This window comes from Carassius carassius, chromosome 34 (assembly GCF_963082965.1).
Source record: "Carassius carassius chromosome 34, fCarCar2.1, whole genome shotgun sequence".
NCBI classification, from domain to species: domain Eukaryota; kingdom Metazoa; phylum Chordata; class Actinopteri; order Cypriniformes; family Cyprinidae; genus Carassius; species Carassius carassius.
This window is the reverse complement of record NC_081788.1, coordinates 1,713,144-1,733,390: the sequence shown is the minus strand read 5'-3', so window position 1 is coordinate 1,733,390 and position 20,247 is coordinate 1,713,144. Positions and strand designations below refer to the sequence as shown.

General features: G+C 39.4%; 1 protein-coding gene across 1 annotated transcript; it reads right to left on the bottom strand.

Annotated features, from left to right (window-relative positions):
- Positions 1 to 396: 396 nt before the first annotated feature.
- Positions 397 to 9,396, bottom strand: LOC132115063 (leucine-rich repeat and transmembrane domain-containing protein 1-like). Its single transcript, XM_059523468.1, has 3 exons — positions 9,310 to 9,396; positions 3,192 to 3,785; positions 397 to 1,004 (listed from the first exon to the last, which is right to left on the bottom strand). The coding sequence occupies exons 1-3, from the start codon at positions 9,314 to 9,316 to the stop codon at positions 526 to 528; spliced, it is 1,080 nt and encodes a 359-aa protein (XP_059379451.1). The 5' UTR covers positions 9,317 to 9,396; the 3' UTR covers positions 397 to 525.
- Between the last annotated feature and the right edge of the window lie 10,851 nt (positions 9,397 to 20,247).

The following is a 20,247-nucleotide window of genomic DNA, read 5'->3' as shown; positions in this document are numbered from 1 at the left end:
TCCTCAGAGTTCTTTGCCATGACGTGCCACGTTGAACATCCGGTGGTCAGTATGAGAGAATACTCAAAGTACCAAATTTTAACTGCTCTAATACAAGATACACACATTTGTATGGTCCTGTCAAGTAGACAAAAACATGAACATGATGAATAGGACATATGGTTTTGTATGGTTAAATGATATACAACTCTCATCACTCACTGTACTCACTTTTGTTGCCAGTTATTTTGAGAAAATGGCTGCAGGTTAATTTACTTTCACAGGACAGTAAATTTATACTGCAACAAACAGCACATTGACTACTCTAAAATATATATTAAAATTTAATTTCTTTACATTTCCCCTTTCAGGTAGGATCTGTATCTGCATAATTATAAAAAATGTACCCCAGGGGCATTGCCAGTATGCTTGCCAAGTACACAGACTTGCCCGAACTTTGTAGATACACAACCGTATGCATTGTCTGGTGTGTATCCTTGCTGTGTATTTGCACTTCATGTGCATCATATGATGCTGATCTTCGCATTAATCCAGAGGTTTCTTGTGCTCCTCTCTTTCAATATTTTTCTGCTTGTCTCCTGAACCCGCCTCTTTTGCTTTCTTCTTCAGCTCCCTTTGATACTTGGCATTAATTGCTGCATATGCACATCCATAGACAGCTGCTGCCAACATCATCAAACACACAATTCCACAAACTATTCCCGTTATGACCACTGTGGCTATAGCGTGTCTGTAGTTCACAGGCCGAGATCTCTGCTTGGCCTCACACTCAGGGAATATTGCTTCTCCTGAGGGGCTGAAATCACCCCCAGATGGTGCTTTGGGGCTTGGATGGAGTTGTCCGCTGAGCATGCGATGCTTATTGTCCAGGTAGTGGATGTTGGCGAACAGGTAGCTGTAGCTGGTGATCATGCAGGATTGGAAAAGCTCATAGGGAATGTGCCGGAGGTCCCGCTCCAGCATAAGATGAGGCTGGATACATGTGACGCTGTCGACCACTCCACCTATGAACAGGAAAAAATGATGAAGCTGAACTGGCTAACAGATGGAGTTTGTCTTACTATATGGCTTTTCACATTCAGCTTAACCCATCATCATTTTAAAGCCTACTTTTAACCTTGGGTAGAGGAACATTTCACACTTCTAAATATTAAGCAGTCTTAGTGCCTCTTCTTAGCTGGGGAATGTAAAATCTGAAATGTCATCTTGTGAATACCCAGGATTAAATGTTAATACCCTGGAAAATTATGAGCAGTGTATTGAAAAATGTGAAAAAAAGATCATCCTCAATTTTTCTTACACCAAGTTTAGAATGATTCAGGGTTAACTTATGTAAAATCCCTTATGTAAAACTCAGGGCTGGTAACCAGAAAAGTCCCTTTTCTATCCTTTTCTATTTTCTATCAAACAAAAGCAGAATTGTTTTTGTAATAATTTTATATTGATGGTATGCTAAAGCCATGGAAATAAATTACACCATCCCAGCTATGAATTAAACATCGGGTCACCCCATGCTCCAACATTTCAAATAATCTCACAGCAGCAGTTTAAAAGAGACATGGAAGTTGGATGCAAAAACATGTTTCATGATCTGCCGACTGAAGGGAAAATCCCAAATCCAGAACCTACTCCCAAATGCCATTAAAACTGTAAACTAGCTGATCAGCCAAACAAATTGTAAGATACGCTGTAGAAACAGTGTTGAAACAACACGGAGAGCCAAATTCTAAAAAGAGGCCCAAGATATGACTAATAAGATAACATGTTGATTTATGTATTAGGAGAGAAAATATAGTAACACACCTGGCTAAGACTGGTCTTGATTGTCTTGATTGGTCAAAGCACCAAAAGAGATATGTCTAACAGCTGAAATATAACCCCATGACATGAACAAGCCATGTCCGTAACCACTGGAACATTGTTCATGCCTTTGTCACCTTTTGAGGTTTTGGCTTTTCTGGCCTTCATGTCGGCTGCTCATCTACCATCACGAGGAGTTAAGCCATCTAGTCTCATTCTCACGTTTCTTTTATTTTCTATTTACTTTAGGTTCTTTTATTTTCTAATGAGAGTTTCGTGTTCTGAGTTTTGTGGTAAAGCTGTGTCTCCGAGTTCGACCTCATCTATGTCTGCCACCAAAACTTCAACCAGCTCGTAACCCTGCAATGTTGTTCAGCCAAACGACCCATGAGTGACTCTCAAAGAAGTCACTCTGGACGACTACTAGACCTCCAGTGAATCAACAACATTGGGAAACCTCTTTCTGCAAGGATGCCACAAAAAGTTAATATTTATAAACATGGCCAATACAAACCTCCTTCTAGCTGAACTGGTGTATTTAATATGAAGTTTAATAGTCTCATTGAGAAACTAGGGTTAATTAAGTGATTGATGGTCGTTTCTGGTCTAAGAAATTGCATATACTCTATTACTATAAACTGGGGATTTCACATTTTCACTCTCCTAGCCTCATTCTTTTGTCACTTTCTCTATTTCTGCAACGTCTGTGAATGTGTGAGTGCATTTGTTTGATTAGTTTGTATGTCTTTGATAAGTCCACTAAATTCTTATATATATTGAAAAGAGAGACATCTTGTGTTTTGTGCTTACAAGTTAATGTTTTAAACTGCCAAGCTTGATAACAAATAAATAATGTTTCCACTATACATTGGATATTAAATATCCATTGAAGATGGGTTGTTGTGTGAGTTGATGTGATACGGCCCATTCAATAAATCGCTGGTGATTCAGTTGATTAGCCGTAGAACAGTGATTCTGTCAAAATTCCCTATAAATATCATAATTCCCTTTGAGCTAAATCTATTTGTTTTCATTTCAACGCAATAAACTCATTCACACCTACCTAGAAAAGAATGGCACTGGCAGGGTGTAAGACAGGACACTCAAGCTATACTTTACAAAGGGCTTAACACTGACTTTTTTATCCTCTGTGATAGAAAATTAGGGTTAGGTTTTGATAATAATATACTGTATATGAATAATAACAACATATACATATAGTTGAGCAGGATTGTCAATTTAGAACTATTCTTACTTGCACTCTTCGTTGTGAGAAAAAAAATGTAGCTATGTATTAATGTTTTGATATATATATGTGTGTGTGTGTGTGTGTGTGTGTGTGTTTTAACACTCCCAATAAACAATCTTTGTCGATTCAACCATTTTGTTACCTTTGAAGGCAAATGTCTCCAACCATAGTTTAAGTCCTATCAGATGACAGTCACATTTCCAAGGATTGCCTTTCAGCTGTAGAACTTTAAGTTTACCAAGAGCTTCCAGGTGTATACGGTCCAGCTTAGTAAGCCGATTGTAATGGAGTGACAGATGGGTCAGAAAGTGGAAACTATCAGCAAGTCCTCCAGGTAGACCACCTATGGTGTTAAAGGACAAGTCCAATATGGTTAGATTTTTAATTGAAACCAAAAGGCGTCGATCAACTTCCCGAATAGAGTTATTTGCCAGGCTGAGGACCCTTAAGCTTTTAAGTCCCAAAAGGGAACTTGGGGAAAGTGTTGTGATTGAATTATTCGTTAGGTCCAGAATTTGAAGCTGTGGTGTCTCTTGAAAGGACATAGAGCCCAGGCCTCGGAGATGGTTATTTTGGAGATACAACTCCAGGGTATCTTGATGAAGTTCACGTGGAATATCATATAATCCTCGTCCTCTGCAATCCACCACTTTGGCATTAGTGTCACACGAACACTCCTTGTGGCAAGTGGAGACTGTTTGGAATAATACCAGACTGTATAATACAAAGACCGCACCTGGTGAAGAGATATAAATATTTAACAAATAAGCAATAAATTAATTTGTTCTTGATTCTTAGCCTTGTGTGCTTCTTGCACAAACAGTATATTCATTTAGATGACACAATCATCAGACATGAATCAGTCTCTTACAATTCAGTACAAAAAGTGCGTCATCATCTGTCAATAGTTGTATGACATTTTCGTCCATTTAATATTTTTGTCCCTTAAGGAAAAAAATCTACAAATTTATACCAGATTTTAAAAGGCAATTGGGCTGTATAACCTCTTCATTAACCTGATATTACACTTTCTGATGCTCAAAAATGAAATGATGAAGAGGGGGGGGGGTGTGAAGCCTTGTGGCATTTAGGTGATGTGAACTGTGAATAATAAGAACACTCTAATGCACAAAAGTTCCTAGCAGGAAAGAATCCTAACAGAATTCAGTTTAGTGCAACATTGTGAATGTTAATCTGGATACTTTTTTAATCTATTTAGGAGGATACATTGATCAATTGCCCTCTCCTTCTGTCAGCCCCACAAGTGGGGGATTTTTGGATGTAGTGACTCACATTTTTTACTTTCCCACATTCCAATTTTGCAAATGTGGAACGACTGTTCGAGCGAGGATATGTGAAGATTTGCTGGCTAACTATCTTTTGCAGAGGTAATCATCCTCTTTGAGGGCTTCAATCTTGCCTTCAAACCTGACCCGCTGCCACATATGTCTTGTCAATCACCTCACGGATAACTAGCAAGGCATGTGTGGCACCAGGTCATGCTGGTTGTGCTCTGCACAGAATGAGAATGGAAATGCAATGCTACCATGCCTCAGACTTGCCTGTGTGTCTTTTTCAGCCATAACAGCTGACAACGTATAATTCAGTCACCTATTTATACTCACAGGCAACCTGTGTGTAACGTCATGTCACAGAGATAATCTCTCCAATGAAGAATGTTAAGATGGACTGGTTTGTGACAGCAGACTTGAAAAATTCATGCAGTGTTTAAATTGCTTCTTATCACCATGTCATGTATCATGGAATGGAGGTTGCATCTTAAGATATTGCTGAGGCTTTTGGAAGTGGACTTAATAATAATAATAAATAATAATTCATTACATTTATATAGCGCTTTTCTAAACACTCAAAGCAATCCACATTGTGAAAGGGTATCTCCTCGTCCACCACCAGTGTGCAGCATCCAGCCATAGTACGGCCAGAATGCCCACCACACACCAGCTTATTGGTGGAGAGGAGACAGAGTGTTGAAGACAATCAGTAGATATGGGGATTTTTAGGAGGCTATGATGGTCAGAGGCCAAAGGGCAAATGTGGCCAGGTTGCCAAGGTCAAACCTCTACTCTTTTCGAAAGACATCCGGGTATTTTTAATGACCACAGAGAGTCAGGACCTCAGTTTAATGTCTTACCTGAAGGACAGTGCTTTTTGACAGTATAGTGTTCCCATTACTATACTTGGGCATTAGGACCCACACAGACCACAGAGTGAGCACCCCCTGCTGGCCTTGCTAACATCTCTTCCAGTAGCAACCTAGTTTACCCAGGAGGTCTCCCATCCAGATACTGACCAGGCTCAATCCTGCTTAGCTTCAGTGGGCAACCAGTCTTGGGCTGCAGGGCGATATGGCTGCTGGCTATATCTCCCCTGGGAGTGTAACGCTCACATGTGACTACAGAGGCTCAAGTATGCTTTGATTCTTATCAAATTGCTGAACCAAGTGTTGCCCAGATTGAAGGAGAAAAAGGATTTGGACTTGTTGATTGTGTCGATGTGGCCCAATCTGCTGTGGGTAATCCTATTGAAAACCCTACTGGACGAATCTTTTTTGGAAGAGTCTTGTGAAGTGAAAGTCATGACATTTGCCAAGTATGATAACCTGAATTAAATGGTATGGTAACTCAGAATTGGTGCTCTGTATTTAACCCATCCAAGTGCACAGCAGTGAGAAGGGAACACACCGTGAACACAAACCCAGAGCAGTGGGCTGCTATATATCCAGTGCCCGGCGAGCAACTGAGGGTTCAGTGCCTTACCCAAGGGCACTTCAGCCATGGGTATTGTGGGTGGAACGAGAGCGCTGTTCATTCACTCCCCCCCACCTACTAAAGGTGTAACGGTACGCAAAAATCACGGTTTGGTACGTACCTCGGTTTTAAAGTCACGGTTCGGTTCATTTTTGGTACAGTAAGGGAAAGAAATGCAAACATTAAACTGCAGGTTGTTTATTACTATAAACTTTTTTTTAACAATTTGTTTACACTTTTTTAAAATTCTTTTTAATAATATATATATAAAATAAAAAAAGAATAGGAAATAAAATACTGCTGCAAATTTCTCCAATAAATTAAATACTCTCAGTCTCAAACCAATATCATATAATAAAATATAATGAAAAATAAAAATAAATAACTATGATTACAGTGCAACATTACCAATCCCAGCTTGTAGGCCTGCTCATATTTTAAAAATATATATAACTTTTCCAAAGTGTATTGTGCAGCATCAACAGTTTCAGTTTTTAGACCTGCTCAGATTTCGTTATTGCGTTGGACCGATCGGAATTAAGAGCAAAGGTCTGTTTAAATGCCGACGGGATGCCGACGAGAAGCTCTGCTCACCGGAGTCATTGGACATCATCATGCACAGATAGATGCGCTAACCAATTTCGACATTTGGAAACGTCTGAGAAAGATTCAGCGATGACAAAAGCTCATACAAGCTCTGCTGATTCGTTCACAGTCAACGGTTTCTGAGTGCACATGAATGCAGCAAACTGTATCAGCTAATTTTGACCAATTAATAATCAGTTAAACGGTTTAAAAAGTCATTTATTTATTTTCAGTAAATTATCAAAAAAAATATTTCATTCAGAAATAGACATAATGCAGACACAAAATGTTTACAAACATTAGGCTATAATAAACACTAGGCTATTTTGTATAATCATTTGTCATTCAAATACATCGCGAACACAGAAACTTTGATTTTGTGTTGAATGAGAGACCGCTGGTTTCAGTTTCGTTTTGGCCTAAATTAATTCGTTTTAGTTTGTCGTTAATATTGCTATAGCTTCTTATATTTTAAATTCTTGTTCTTTTCTAAATACTGTTAATTGAAATGATTTGTTGTGGAGGGATGGGAACTAAAATAGCCTAGCGGAGCTTCTCAAATTTCCTGGAAGCTGAACAGTTTTCATTTGCTATATTAACCTTAATTCTTAGAATGAAATTTGAAATCCAACTTTCGGACGCATATACAGCCTTACTTATTATACATTTACCATTATTCTATATTCTTTATATTAAATAAAATTTTAGCATCCAGATACGTCGGGAACATGGAAACATTTGGCATCAGCTTCACCTTAGATTAATTTGTTTTTGGATTGACATTTTTATAGCCTAAACTAATAACTGTTTTTTTTATTTATGCTCAACTTGAGTATAGATATTGTTGTCGTGAAGACAAGATCCTGGTCTGTGGGATGGTTTGGCACCTGCAGCTGGAGAAGTAGAAGCTCATTGTGTAGCTTCTGAACTCTCTATTATAGATCAGTGTGTGTCCCATAGTAAACCAAATAAATATTACATGATAACGGTTAAATACTCTCTCTCTTTCTTTTCATGTAAGGATTCTAAGATTATTTGTACCAAGAATACTAATATAAAATTTAATAAAATTATAATTAAGTGCAGTTTAATGCACTGTGACGGTGGATTAAGGAAGTCTGGAAGCAGATGCGAGTTTAACAGATTTAATGGGCTGAGAGGAATACAAATACACAAACAAACAAAGATGCTGAGGAGACGACACTTCGTGGTGGTGGGAAGGAGGTGAGGAATACGGGTGGTGGCGGAGAGAAGGTGAGTAGTCCGGATGATGACGGCGAGTAGGCAGCAGGAGTTTACCAACCGTGACATGCACTTGACTGATTTGCTTAATTTTTAAATGATAATATTTCATTCTGTTTTGACTTGCCATTTCAAAGACTACATTTTAACAATACTACACTGTACATTAAAATGTATGTGAACATTTAACCATTATCATGCAATATTGTCTCTATCTTGTTTATCATGGGTCACATAATATGCTGCCAGATCTTAGCCTGATTTGGGCCACATATCACTGGACTGATCTGGGCCACACTCCTCCCACCAACAATCGACCCTCATGTTGTTTGCCGGATCCCCGCCGTGCCGTCATTGCCACACATGGCAAAGCTCTGGCTGAAAGGGTACATGCCATCCCAGACATCCCAGTGTTGTCCCAGATCCGGCCCACATGAAATCTATTTTGTGTAGTTAACTAAATAAGAATGATTTTTAAACCCCAACCCTAGTCATAAAATCTCACTGTTTGATGAGAATCTACAAGCCTTTGTATTTTGTTTCCTTTCTTTTACAGATATAACATTTGTGCAGTGTTTGGAGTGAATTTGTTCACTGACCTGAAGGGTTGCTAAATTAAGGACACAAACGTCAGACTAATAAGAACAGGGCTGTTTGTTGTTCCTCCATATTCTCAGCCATATTGAATATGGCTATTCTGAACTATTATTTTGAATAACAGTTAATATTATGTTAATCAGCAGATTATCTAGTACAATGATATATATATATATATATATATATATATATATATATATATATAGTAATATGAATAGTATTCAAATTGTCTTTTTATTTTATTTTCTAATAAAATGTTTTTGCCTTTTTAAATTATGGGATAGATTTTGGGAATGGTTGATGGAGGTTGATAAAAAATACATTTTTTTTTTTTTAATTTGAATGTAAAAAATTTAAATAAATAAAGCATACATGTATAGAAACTCTATAGTGAATTGATAATGAATTACTGAGTTGATGAATAGCTAGTAATTTCTTAGATCAAAAGTAACATTAAAATAAACAATTAAGACTCCACACTTTATCAAAATAAAAGTGAAATAGGTATAGATGTTATAGTATCCTAATTGTAAATCAAAGTTTGTGGGACACAATCAAATAAGTAAATAGTCTGTTGTCTCTTAGAGTGACAAGTGGCACTGTGTTCATTTACACACGTGCAGTTGATAATATCATGTTTTCAGAGCAGTTCCACAGGTCTCATGTGAACACCCTTAAACCTAATTGTTATCTGTTTTGATTATTTCAAATGTCATGTGAACATTAATTGACAACGTGAACCATGACCATACAAATGAGTCACCAAATCAAAAATTTAACTTAAAATATTATAGAGAACTTTAAGAAAATTAAGTCTAAATGGTTCAGCTGACAGAAATGTTGGGTAACCTCTGTTTTCGTTGGTTGATTCTTTGGAGCTTTGCTGCACTTAAGTACTACATATAACTGAATAGGCAAAAAAAAAAAAAAAAAACACCAACCTTTAATACACATAGAGTGTCTGATCAGTTTTTCATGCCAGCGATCATTTTTGATATTAAGTAGACAAGTAACACAAAGATTATCTCTCGCTTAATTTTTGAGTGTGTCTCAGTTGCGTAAACTTACCTGCCATGGTTTTTAGAGTGTTCTTCCTGACAGCGTGTCCAGGTTTAGTCCAGCATGTCTGATACGATCATTAAAGCTCACTATCCTAGTAATAAGAACTTGTGTTATTGGACAACAGTCATTTTCATCTTCTATGCTTCTTTATATCTCTCTTCCGTTCTCTATATATGTGCATATATACAAATACCTTCATGTTTAGCTCTGTATCATCTTCACCTCAATTGCCGCATACACACACACACAAATAAAAACACTTTCATTGTCCAGAGCCAGTCTCTGACTCTCTCTCTCTCTCTCTCTCACACACACACACACACACACACACACACACACACACACACACACACACACACACACACACAGTGTTCTGTTGAACTGCACTGACATCACAGAGAACTAACAGAGCATGCCCTAGAATTGCTCTCGTTTCCTCTCTCACTCACACACACACACACACACACACACACACACACACATACACACATGCACACTTCATGCCTGAAGCTCCTTCACCAGCTCACGCGGTGTTGCTCACATGCACACTGCCTTCAGAAAGCACTGACCTCCTTTACATTTCTAAATGTTAGGCTATGTGCATGTTCCTTAAGAAGCCATCACACCCTTCAGTGTTTTGGGGTACATTTATGTTCACTCACTGTTTAGACTAAAGAACAGACAAAAGTTTGATGATGTTTATATACTTTTATGTAAATTTAAGTCTGGACTCATTTTTGCTCTGTGGTCTGGACTTAATCAATTCAAAGCTAGAAAATCAACCACAAAAAGTCCATGCTGATCCACCAGATAAGCTGGAACCAAACTGACACTGGCCAGCATTTACCAGTCTGGACCAGCATAGAGCATCACAGCAGCAAGGTAAACTACAGCACTTCTCTTCTTATAGGTCTTAGGTTTTGTCACATGCTTTCTAGAAAACTTTGGGCATTTTTTTATTTCCTCCAGAAGAGACTTCCTTCTAATTACTTTCCTTAAGAGAATTAGATTAAAAAAATCTCTATTTTCTTTGAAATTCTGTCATCGTTGCGTCAATTGTGTCATTTTTTCTGACTCATTGCTCAGTATGGCCTGGTCTTAGCAGTGTTTCTAATGTGTCTCAGCCAAGGGTTCCTCAACTGCTCCCAAGAAGACAGGAAATAAACCAGTGCTCTACTCTCACTTGTTTCTATGATTTATGTATTTTGTTTGTCATTCCTTAGCTTTTTAATTGCTCTCTAACACAAAAAGCAAATCAGAGCTTTTTGTAGCCCTTTATGGGTGTAAAAAATTAGCTCAAAGTGAGATGTACATAATTAATCATAATTGGATATTATTAATTACATCTTCAGGAATTACTTTTAGCATTATATCATTAATAGTACAATAAAATGATTTGTTCATCCGCAGGGCGGACAGTGTTTATCGTTTATTTACTCTAAGTAAAATGATTTCTCTGGCCACAAAAATTAATTTTACTAATAATAAATTTCTCCCAGAGCATGTAACGAAACCGGAACGTGAAAGTGACCTCGTACTGTGAGCAGCAAACACTGACAACCAAGTGTGAATACATATGGATGTTTATTAAATTACACTACAGGGGAACATGCAACAACAGACTAAACATAAACATACACACATTACCAATAGATGCCAATGCAAAGAAGGCATGGATAGAGAGAGAGAGAGAGAGAGAGAGAGTGAGAGAGAACGAGAGCTCATGCAAAAGAGAGTGGAGAGTCATGGCAGCATTTACTCCTAAACTAAATAACAACCTGTTAAGAACCATCAAAGAATCTCATCACCTTAATTAAAACGGGTCAAAGCCTAGAAGCGAATCTAATTAATTAACAAGCGGTTATTGCATTGGTTCTTTAGTTGCTGAGTTAAGTGTCCCGGTGCATGTATAATTCGTAGATTCCTGTTGAATCCTGTGAGGAGTAAAACCATCGTCATTTCATCCATGGGTTGACTGCTCCGAAGTGAATCAACAAAGTTGCTGAAAACTGCCAGAAGATTGGACTCCCCTCTGAGGGGGAGTGGCGATGTGTCCAAGGTGATGGGTGTCTCCAGGGAACCGCAAGTTAAAAGAAACTTTTTGGGTGTGGAAGAGGTTTTATCTGGTTTTCCCGGTAACACCCCTTATGGTTGGATTGACCAATAACAAGGCATATATTTTCAGCGGGAAAGTGTTTCTTCTCAATGACACCTGATTTGCATATTTTATGAATGGCATGATGAACTGGTTATCTGGTAACCCAAACTATGCTACAAATAGTATTATGCATTTTAGGCTCACATAATAGAGATATTTAGTTAAGGCAAACCGAGAGGTTTAATTAGGTACCAAGAAAGATATGCAAGAAAGATAGAAACATAAAGATACATTCTTATGCTTGAATATGCACTTAGAGGTCAACTAACACGACTAGAAAATCATTACTATGCTATTATGAGCTGGGAAACATACAAACACACAGGAATATATCATATACATTTGGAATGGCTTATATTCTAAGTTAAATGCAAGAAGGTTTGAGTGTGTGTGCGTGTGTGTGTGACCGGCATGGGGAGGTCTTTTCCTCTGCATGCTTGGGCCATTGAAGCTGATTAAGATCTCTTTGAAGCTTATGAGTCCGAGCTAGGAATGTAGAGGTGTTCCTGGTGATGCTCAGACAGGCCCCTAAAGGTGTCAATGGCACAGTTTGATGCAGACTCATTGGCTCTTAGCTGTGATTTACATGAGGTCAGTCAGTAGATTAAAAATCTTTCTGCGTATTAGAATGAATGTGTTATCATGATCTGGTCCATTGGCGTGACATTTTTAATGTTCTGTAAGTTGCTGCAATTTACAGACGATTGGATTTAATTTTATTTTAGTCACGGTCCTTTGTAGGACTCTCTACTATTCTTTACCAAACTGAATTTTTATATATATATTAACAGTTTATGGCAACATATAGTAAACTACACTTGATAGCCTGATATGTGTATTTTGTAGATATTTCTCTGTAGGCAGATATGAGATTATTTGTGCTATTAGTGTTACATTGACCAGTGCATTAGTTGTGCAAGTGGAAATTGTGAGGGCGGTGGGGGGCATGCATGCATGTACTGTATGTATGTGTATGTGTGTGCACTCGTTTGGGTGGTTTATGAGGATACAAGTTTGTATAATGACATGGGTATGACATAGGTATTACAATGTGAAGTGGTATGAGGACACTTCCTGTATCCCCGTAATTCAAAAGGCATTTTTTTTTTTAATAAATAAATTAATTAATACACAAATATATATATATATATATATATATATATATATATATATATATATATATATATATATATATATATATATATATATAAATAAAAAACATTACACCTATAGAGACATAACAAAATGTGCACACACACGTTTTCACGTGACTGCTCTGATCTTGTGGTAAATCCATCTTGTATTCATATTTTGAATACTCATATGCTATTGTGAATGTTCTCGACATAACTAACTGTTAGACATAATATGAATATGATCAAATATATTATATTCATTATGCTTTGTTGACAGTTTCAATGATTATACCTGCCATGGTGACAGCAGTTATATTTTATCACTGAGATACCATTATAGTTTTTGTTCATATTTTAATTCAATTACATTTGTGTATTTTGTTAATTGTAGTTAAAATATTACTAGTTTTTCTTTATTACTGTTGATGTTTTCAGTATTAGTTATTTTAGTACATCAAGGTATACTAAATGAAAATGAAAAATCTTGCCTTTGAAACATTTTTAAATGGTTATTTTATATTCTTTTATATAGCCGTGTTAATTTGAAATTTTTTTATTTTTTATTTTGTGACAGAATGGCTGACATATTAAAAGTAGTTCCTGAGGCTTAGTGATAGACATTGCAAATTAGCAGCGCAAATTGTCATGGGTTCAATTACCAGGAAACACACATACTGATAAAAAATGTATATCCAGAATGAATTGTAAGTCACTTTGGATAAAAGTGTCTGCTAAATGCATAAATGTAAAACAATATTTGATCACAGATCAGGCTTTAGAAGTAACATCATTGCGGTAGTATGGTTGTTTTCATCTTTTAACTAAAAGTATGTTTCAAAGCTTGTTTACAGTTGTGACATACTTATAAAACCGTTATGCCCTATGATCAGCCACTTAGTCGGCCAATTCCCAAAATTGGCCTATGCAATATGCTATGCTACGCAAACATAGTGCAGCAAAAGGTGAGCTAGTTACATACCATAAAAAAAGAATAAACAGGTAAAAGGTTAGCTATATTCAGTTGTACGGAGCCCCGATCATAACAATGCAGAAAAAATCACGGTCACGAATTTAGAATAGGCTATTCTGTTTTATGCTAGGACTAGCCTACGTTAAAGCGACAAATTAAGATTTTTTTTTTCGTTTAGTCTAAATTATGGCCATGAATTAAGTATTAAATTACTTAATTAGTTTAAAAGGATAAATCTATGCTTAACATGAAATAGATTTATTTATTATATAACCATTTAGTTATTTAATTAGTTATGAAAGATATTACATTACCATTTAGCTAGGATATTTTAATTTGTTATGAAAGATATAAAGCACATTAACATACAGCCCTATTTTATAAAAATGTGACCTCTCGAAAAACAGTTAGAAAAATGTTAGAAATAATGAATAAGCCCATTTTTCTTTTAAATATTTTGTGGTCCACCGTTTAGATGTAATAATCATATACTGTAAGGTAATAGCCTAATAGATTAAAATAATTTATAGTAACTTATTTACAACCCGAATTCCGGAAAAGTTGGGACGTTTTTTAAATTTTAATAAAATGAAAACTAAAAGACTTTCAAATCACATGAGACAATATTTTATTCACAATAGAACATAGATAACGTAGCAAATGTTTAAACTGAGAAATTTTACACTTTTATCCACTTAATTAGCTCATTTAAAATTTAATGCCTGCTACAGGTCTCAAAAAAGTTGGCACGGGGGAAACAAATGGCTAAAAAAGCAAGTAGTTTTGAAAAGATTCAGCTGGGAGAACATCTAGTGATTAATTAAGTTAATTGATATCAGGTCTGTAACATGATTAGCTATAAAAGCTTTGTCTTAGAGAAGCAGAGTCTCTCAGAAGTAAAGATGGGCAGAGGCTCTCCAATCTGTGAAAGACTGCGTAAAAAAATTGTGGAAAACTTTAAAAACAATGTTCCTCAACGTCAAATTGCAAAGGCTTTGCAAATCTCATCATCTACAGTGCATAACATCATCAAAAGATTCAGAGAAACTGGAGAAATCTCTGTGCGTAAGGGACAATGCCGGAGACCTTTATTGGATGCCCGTGGTCTTCGGGCTCTCAGACGACACTGCATCACTCATCGGCATGATTGTGTCAATGACATTACTAAATGGGCCCAGGAATACTTTCAGAAACCACTGTCGGTAAACACAATCCGCCGTGCCATCAGCAGATGCCAACTAAAGCTCTATCATGCAAAAAGGAAGCCATATGTGAACATGGTCCAGAAGCGCCGTCGTGTCCTGTGGGCCAAGGCTCATTTAAAATGGACTATTTCAAAGTGGAATAGTGCTTTATGGTCAGACGAGTCCAAATTTGACATTCTTGTTGGAAATCACGGACGCCGTGTCCTCCGGGCTAAAGAGGAGGGAGACCTTCCAGCATGTTATCAGCGTTCAGTTCAAAAGCCAGCATCTCTGATGGTATGGGGGTGCATAAGTGCATACGGTATGGGCAGCTTGCATGTTTTGGAAGGCTCTGTGAATGCTGAAAGGTATATAAAGGTTTTAGAGCAACATATGCTTCCCTCCAAACAACGTCTATTTCAGGGAAGGCCTTGTTTATTTCAGCAGGACAATGCAAAACCACATACTGCAGCTATAACAACAGCATGGCTTCGTCGTAGAAGAGTCCGGGTGCTAACCTGGCCTGCCTGCAGTCCAGATCTTTCACCTATAGAGAACATTTGGCGCATCATTAAACGAAAAATACGTCAAAGACGACCACGAACTCTTCAGCAGCTGGAAATCTATATAAGGCAAGAATGGGACCAAATTTCAACAGCAAAACTCCAGCAACTCATAGCCTCAATGCCCAGACGTCTTCAAACTGTTTTGAAAAGAAAAGGAGATACTACACCATGGTAAACATGCCCCGTCCCAACTATTTTGAGACCTGTAGCAGAAATCAAAATTGAAATGAGCTCATTTTGTGCATAAAATTGTAAACTTTCTCAGTTTAAACATTTGCTATGTTATCTATGTTCTATTGTGAATAAAATATTGGCTCATGTGATTTGAAAGTCTTTTAGTTTTCATTTTATTAAAATTTAAAAAACGTCCCAACTTTTCCGGAATTCGGGTTGTAGAGTGAGTTCCCTTTTGAAAGCTTCAGTCGATGCTGCGTTGCTCAGGGCATTGGGAAAAGCACACGGTTCTGGCTTTAGAGACAGGCTAGTGAGAGCATTGTGAACTGTGAAGATATTTCGTGCTCGTCTGAACTATTTTCAGACTGCACCCATCAGAGGGCTCTCGTGCGGATTTGTATGACAAACGAGCGATGGGTTCGTCCCTTTCGCTTGCGGTGTCACTGGATTCGCGCATCCTCTATCTTCTTTGGTTCACGAGGAGGATGATATATCTCTTGGGTCTTCAGGCCATGAGCAGCCCGTCTCTGAGCGTTCCTCTCATGAGAGGAAATCGGTCGAGGAAATGCTTGAGGTGGTTACTTGCGCGGTGGACAGGTTGCAGCTTGACTGGCCACACGAACAAAGAGAACCCCAAACATAGTAAGCTGGAGGATAGGTTTCTGTTGGGTGGTAGGAGAAAGAGACTACAACATCAGTCTCTTCCCTTTTTCGAGGACCTCCATAATTAGCTATCGACGTCATGGAGCAAACCGTATACTTCCCGCATCTTTGTGCCCTCGACGTTGACTTTTTCAACTACCGTGGATGCGAAGTCGCAGGGGTCTTCGGAGATGCCGCGGGTTGAAGAGACGCTTACGAGCTATCTCTCGCCCGATTCTGCATCCTCAGTAACAAAACCTACTCTCCCCTCTAAGCCTTGTAAAATAACATCATCGCTAGTGGGTAAAGCTTACAAAGCTGCAGGTCATGCTGGTGCTGCGCTGCACACTATGGCAGTGTTACAGGCGTACCAAGCTGACCTGTTGAAAGACTTGAGTGTGGGCGGTACAATCGACGAGGAAGCGTTTGCTAGGTTCGTCGGGCCACAGATTTGTCTCTCTGTGCGACCAAGCAGACGGATTGTTCCATTGGCCGATCGGTGTCAGCTTTAGTCAGCACGGAGAGGCATCTGTGGCTCAATTTGTCAGGCATTTAGGAGAGGGAACGTTAGACTCTCCTACTTTTCCATCGGGCCTGTTTGGCGATTTGGTTAATACGGTTGTCAACAGGTTTAGGGAGGTGAAGAAACATTAAGAAGGGTTTGTTCAGTTCCTTCCTCGCCGCACTCAAAGGGATGGGCCGTCAGCCACCCAGCTTGCCCCGGTCCTTCAAAAACCAGGGAGGTTAAGAAGCAAAGCGTGCTCAGCCACCTCCCAGGCCAGACATCAGGACTGTCCTTGATAAGAAGAGAAAGTCCTGACGCTCTGGCGCCCTTGCTGGTGGGGGTAGGCCCTCACGGGATGGTTCGCGCTAGAGAGCTTTTCGCCCCGCCCCGTTACCCTCACAAAACTCCTCTATCCCCATGTGATTCAGGGGGATGTGGTTTCCAGCGAGGTATTAGATAAAAACAGGAGATCGTTCTGCCAACCCTGTCAGTGTTTCAGGGCGCAGCAATCTCCGGCGAGCGATTCTCTCAGTTACCGCCTGGAAACTAGCGGTGCTAAGAGGCTCCATACGTCTACCGAGGTCTCTAGAGCAGCTAACACAGTCTTCCTCTGCCGGTTCCGCCACTTCAGGGCACTGAGCTAGTGGCTCTGGGCACATGAGGAAGCGGATGCTGAGCTTTGTCGAGACATGAATTTGTCTCATGGGGAGGGGCCATTGGCACCGTATTACATGGTGCCCGTCTCTCCTCAGTGCCCTCAGGAGACCGTTCTGCCAACCCTGCCGTTGTTTCAGGGCGCAGCGATCTCCAGCGAGCGCTTCTCTCAGTTAACACCTGGAAACTAGCGGTGCTAAGAGGCTTGCTACCTCTAAGGTGGTCTCTAGAGCAGCTAGTATGGTCGTCCCCTCCTGGTCTGCCACTTCAGGCCACTGAACTAGTGGCTCTAGGCGCACTGAGCTTTGTCAAGACACAGATTTGTCTCCCTTTGCGACTAAGCAAACGGCCCGTGCCTTCGGCCGTTCTATGTCAGCTTTAGTCAGCAAGGGGAGGCATCTGTGGCTTAATTTGATGGGCATTGAAGAGGCATTCGTCATTTCCTCCCTCGCCGCACTCAAGGGGAGGGGCCATTGGCACCGCATTACATGGTGCCCGTCTCTTCTTAGTGCCCTCAGGAGATCATTCTGCCAACCCTATCAGTGTTTCAGAGCGCAGATCTCCAGCGAGTGCTTCTCTCAGTTACCGCCTGGAAACTAGCGGTGCTAAGAGGCTCACTACCTCTACGGATGTCTTTAGAGCAGCTAGTACAGTCTTCCCCTGCCGGTCCGCCGATTCAGGGTACCGAGCTAGTGGCTCTAGGCGCACAAGGGAGCGTTCGCCCCTTCCCGTTACCCTCATAAAACCCCTCCATCCCCGCCACTTCTTGTGCTTCAGGGGGTGGTGGTTTTCCAGCAAGATGTTAGATGTTCCAGTGTGACTCTAAAATGTTTTTTTCTCATGGCAATAATGGGTGCCCCCTTACAACAGGTTTGTGATGCGGCAGGTTGGTCCTCTCCACACACATTCATAAGATTTTATTGTTTGGATGTCCATGCTACTCCGGGCTCTCATGTCCTTGAGTCAACATCACAAGCTAATGTCTGAGGCCTTCTTGTGGTTTGATAGCACACCTGCACAACCTTAGGGGTCCATACATTTTTCAAATTACTAAATAATAATAAATTAATACAAATAATAAAACCTGGTGACGTTGTAGAAACAAATTTTTAATTTGACTTATATTCGGAGCTCTGTAGTTATTAAATAATATCAGTTAAACTGTAAACTCACAGCTGTATATAGGCCTAAATACAGACCTACGGAGTACAGAAGATAGGCCTATTAGCCACACTACTTAGGCCTATTAAAATATTATTATAAAAAAATTTAATAAAAAAACTGACCCGAACCAACAGGTAGAACTACATAATGTAGGCTAGATATAGGCAACAGTAATTTATAATCTAATATAACGCAAGCAAATGTGTTCTTTACAGAAAAAAAACTACAAAAGGCCAAATGGAGATAAATAATTTTTTTCCCTCTCCAGCTTCCCCAATTCTCTGTGTCAAATGCACAGAAGAAAGAATTAGATGACACATTTTATAAGATGGTTTACTTGGATTATGAACCTCTAACAAAAGGTGAATGAGAGGGTATGTGTCATTTTGTCAGCGTTGCCCAGCCCGGATACACCACCCCATGCTACAATACAGTGCGTGATACACTGATGCCAAATGCTCTTAGTGAGATGGGAGCTGTTGCAGTTAGGAGATGGCTTTGCGCTTACGCTAGACATATGGACAAACAGAAGAGGACACAGCTTTCTAGGTGTTGTGGCAAGTTTCGTTGATGAAGTGTTCAATGGTCACACTGTGTTGCTGTCCTGTCAAGTCAAGTCAAGTCACCTTTATTTATATAGCGCTTTAAACAAAATACATTGCGTTAAAGCAACTGAACAACATTCATTAAGAAAACAGTGTGTCAATAATGGAAAATGACAGTTAAAAGCAGTTCATCATTGAATTCAGTGATGTCATCTCTGTTCAATTTAAATAGTGTCTGTGCATTTATTTGCAATCAAGTCAACGATATCGCTGTAGATGAAATGACCCCAACTAAGCAAGCCAGAGGCGACAGCGGCAAGGAACCGAAACTCCATCGGTGACAGAATGGAGAAAAAAACCTTGGGAGAAACCAGGCTCAGTTGGGGGGCCAGTTCTCCTCTGACCAGACGAAACCAGTAGTTCAATTCCAGGCTGCAGCAAAGTCAGATTGTGCAGAAGAATCATCTGTTTCCTGTGGTCTTGTCCTGGTGGTCATCTGAGACAAGGTCTTTACAGGGGATCTGTATCTGGGGCTCTAGTTGTCCTGGTCTCCGCTGTCTTTCAGGGATGTAGAGGTCCTCCTTTCTAGGTGCTGATCCACCATCTGGTCTGGATACGTACTGGATCCGGGTGACTGCAGTGACCCTCTGATCTGGATACAGACTGGATCTGGTGGCTACAGTGACCTCGGATTAAGAGAGAAACAGACTAATATTAGCGTAGATGCCATTCTTCTAATGATGTAGCAAGTACATCGGGTGGTATGGAAATTGTTCCTGGTTCCGGTTTACCTAATTAATGCAGCCTAAAAATCCTTTAACCGATTTGGATATTAAAAGCATATTAGTATGTTATGTGTAAGCCAGGTTAAAGAGATGGGCCTTTAATCTAGATTTAAACTGCAAGAGTGTGTCTGCCTCCCGAACAATGTTAGGTAGGTTATTCCAGAGTTTAGGCACCAAATAGGAAAAGGATCTGCTGCCCGCAGTTCATTTTGATATTCTAGGTGATATTCCTGTGTACATCTTAAAGGACACCACACAGCTGAGAGTATTTTTCAGAAATATGAAGGTGCTTTACAACACTAGAATTTACAAAGACGCATTGTCAGGGTGGTCACCGACAGCGCCAGTAGCATGATAAAGGCTTGTAACCTCCCAGGGTTTGAGGAAAGTGTAGTAGAAGAGGAGGGAGAGGAAGAGGACCCAGAGGAAGGTGACACAGTGGATAATCAGCCTTCCCCATT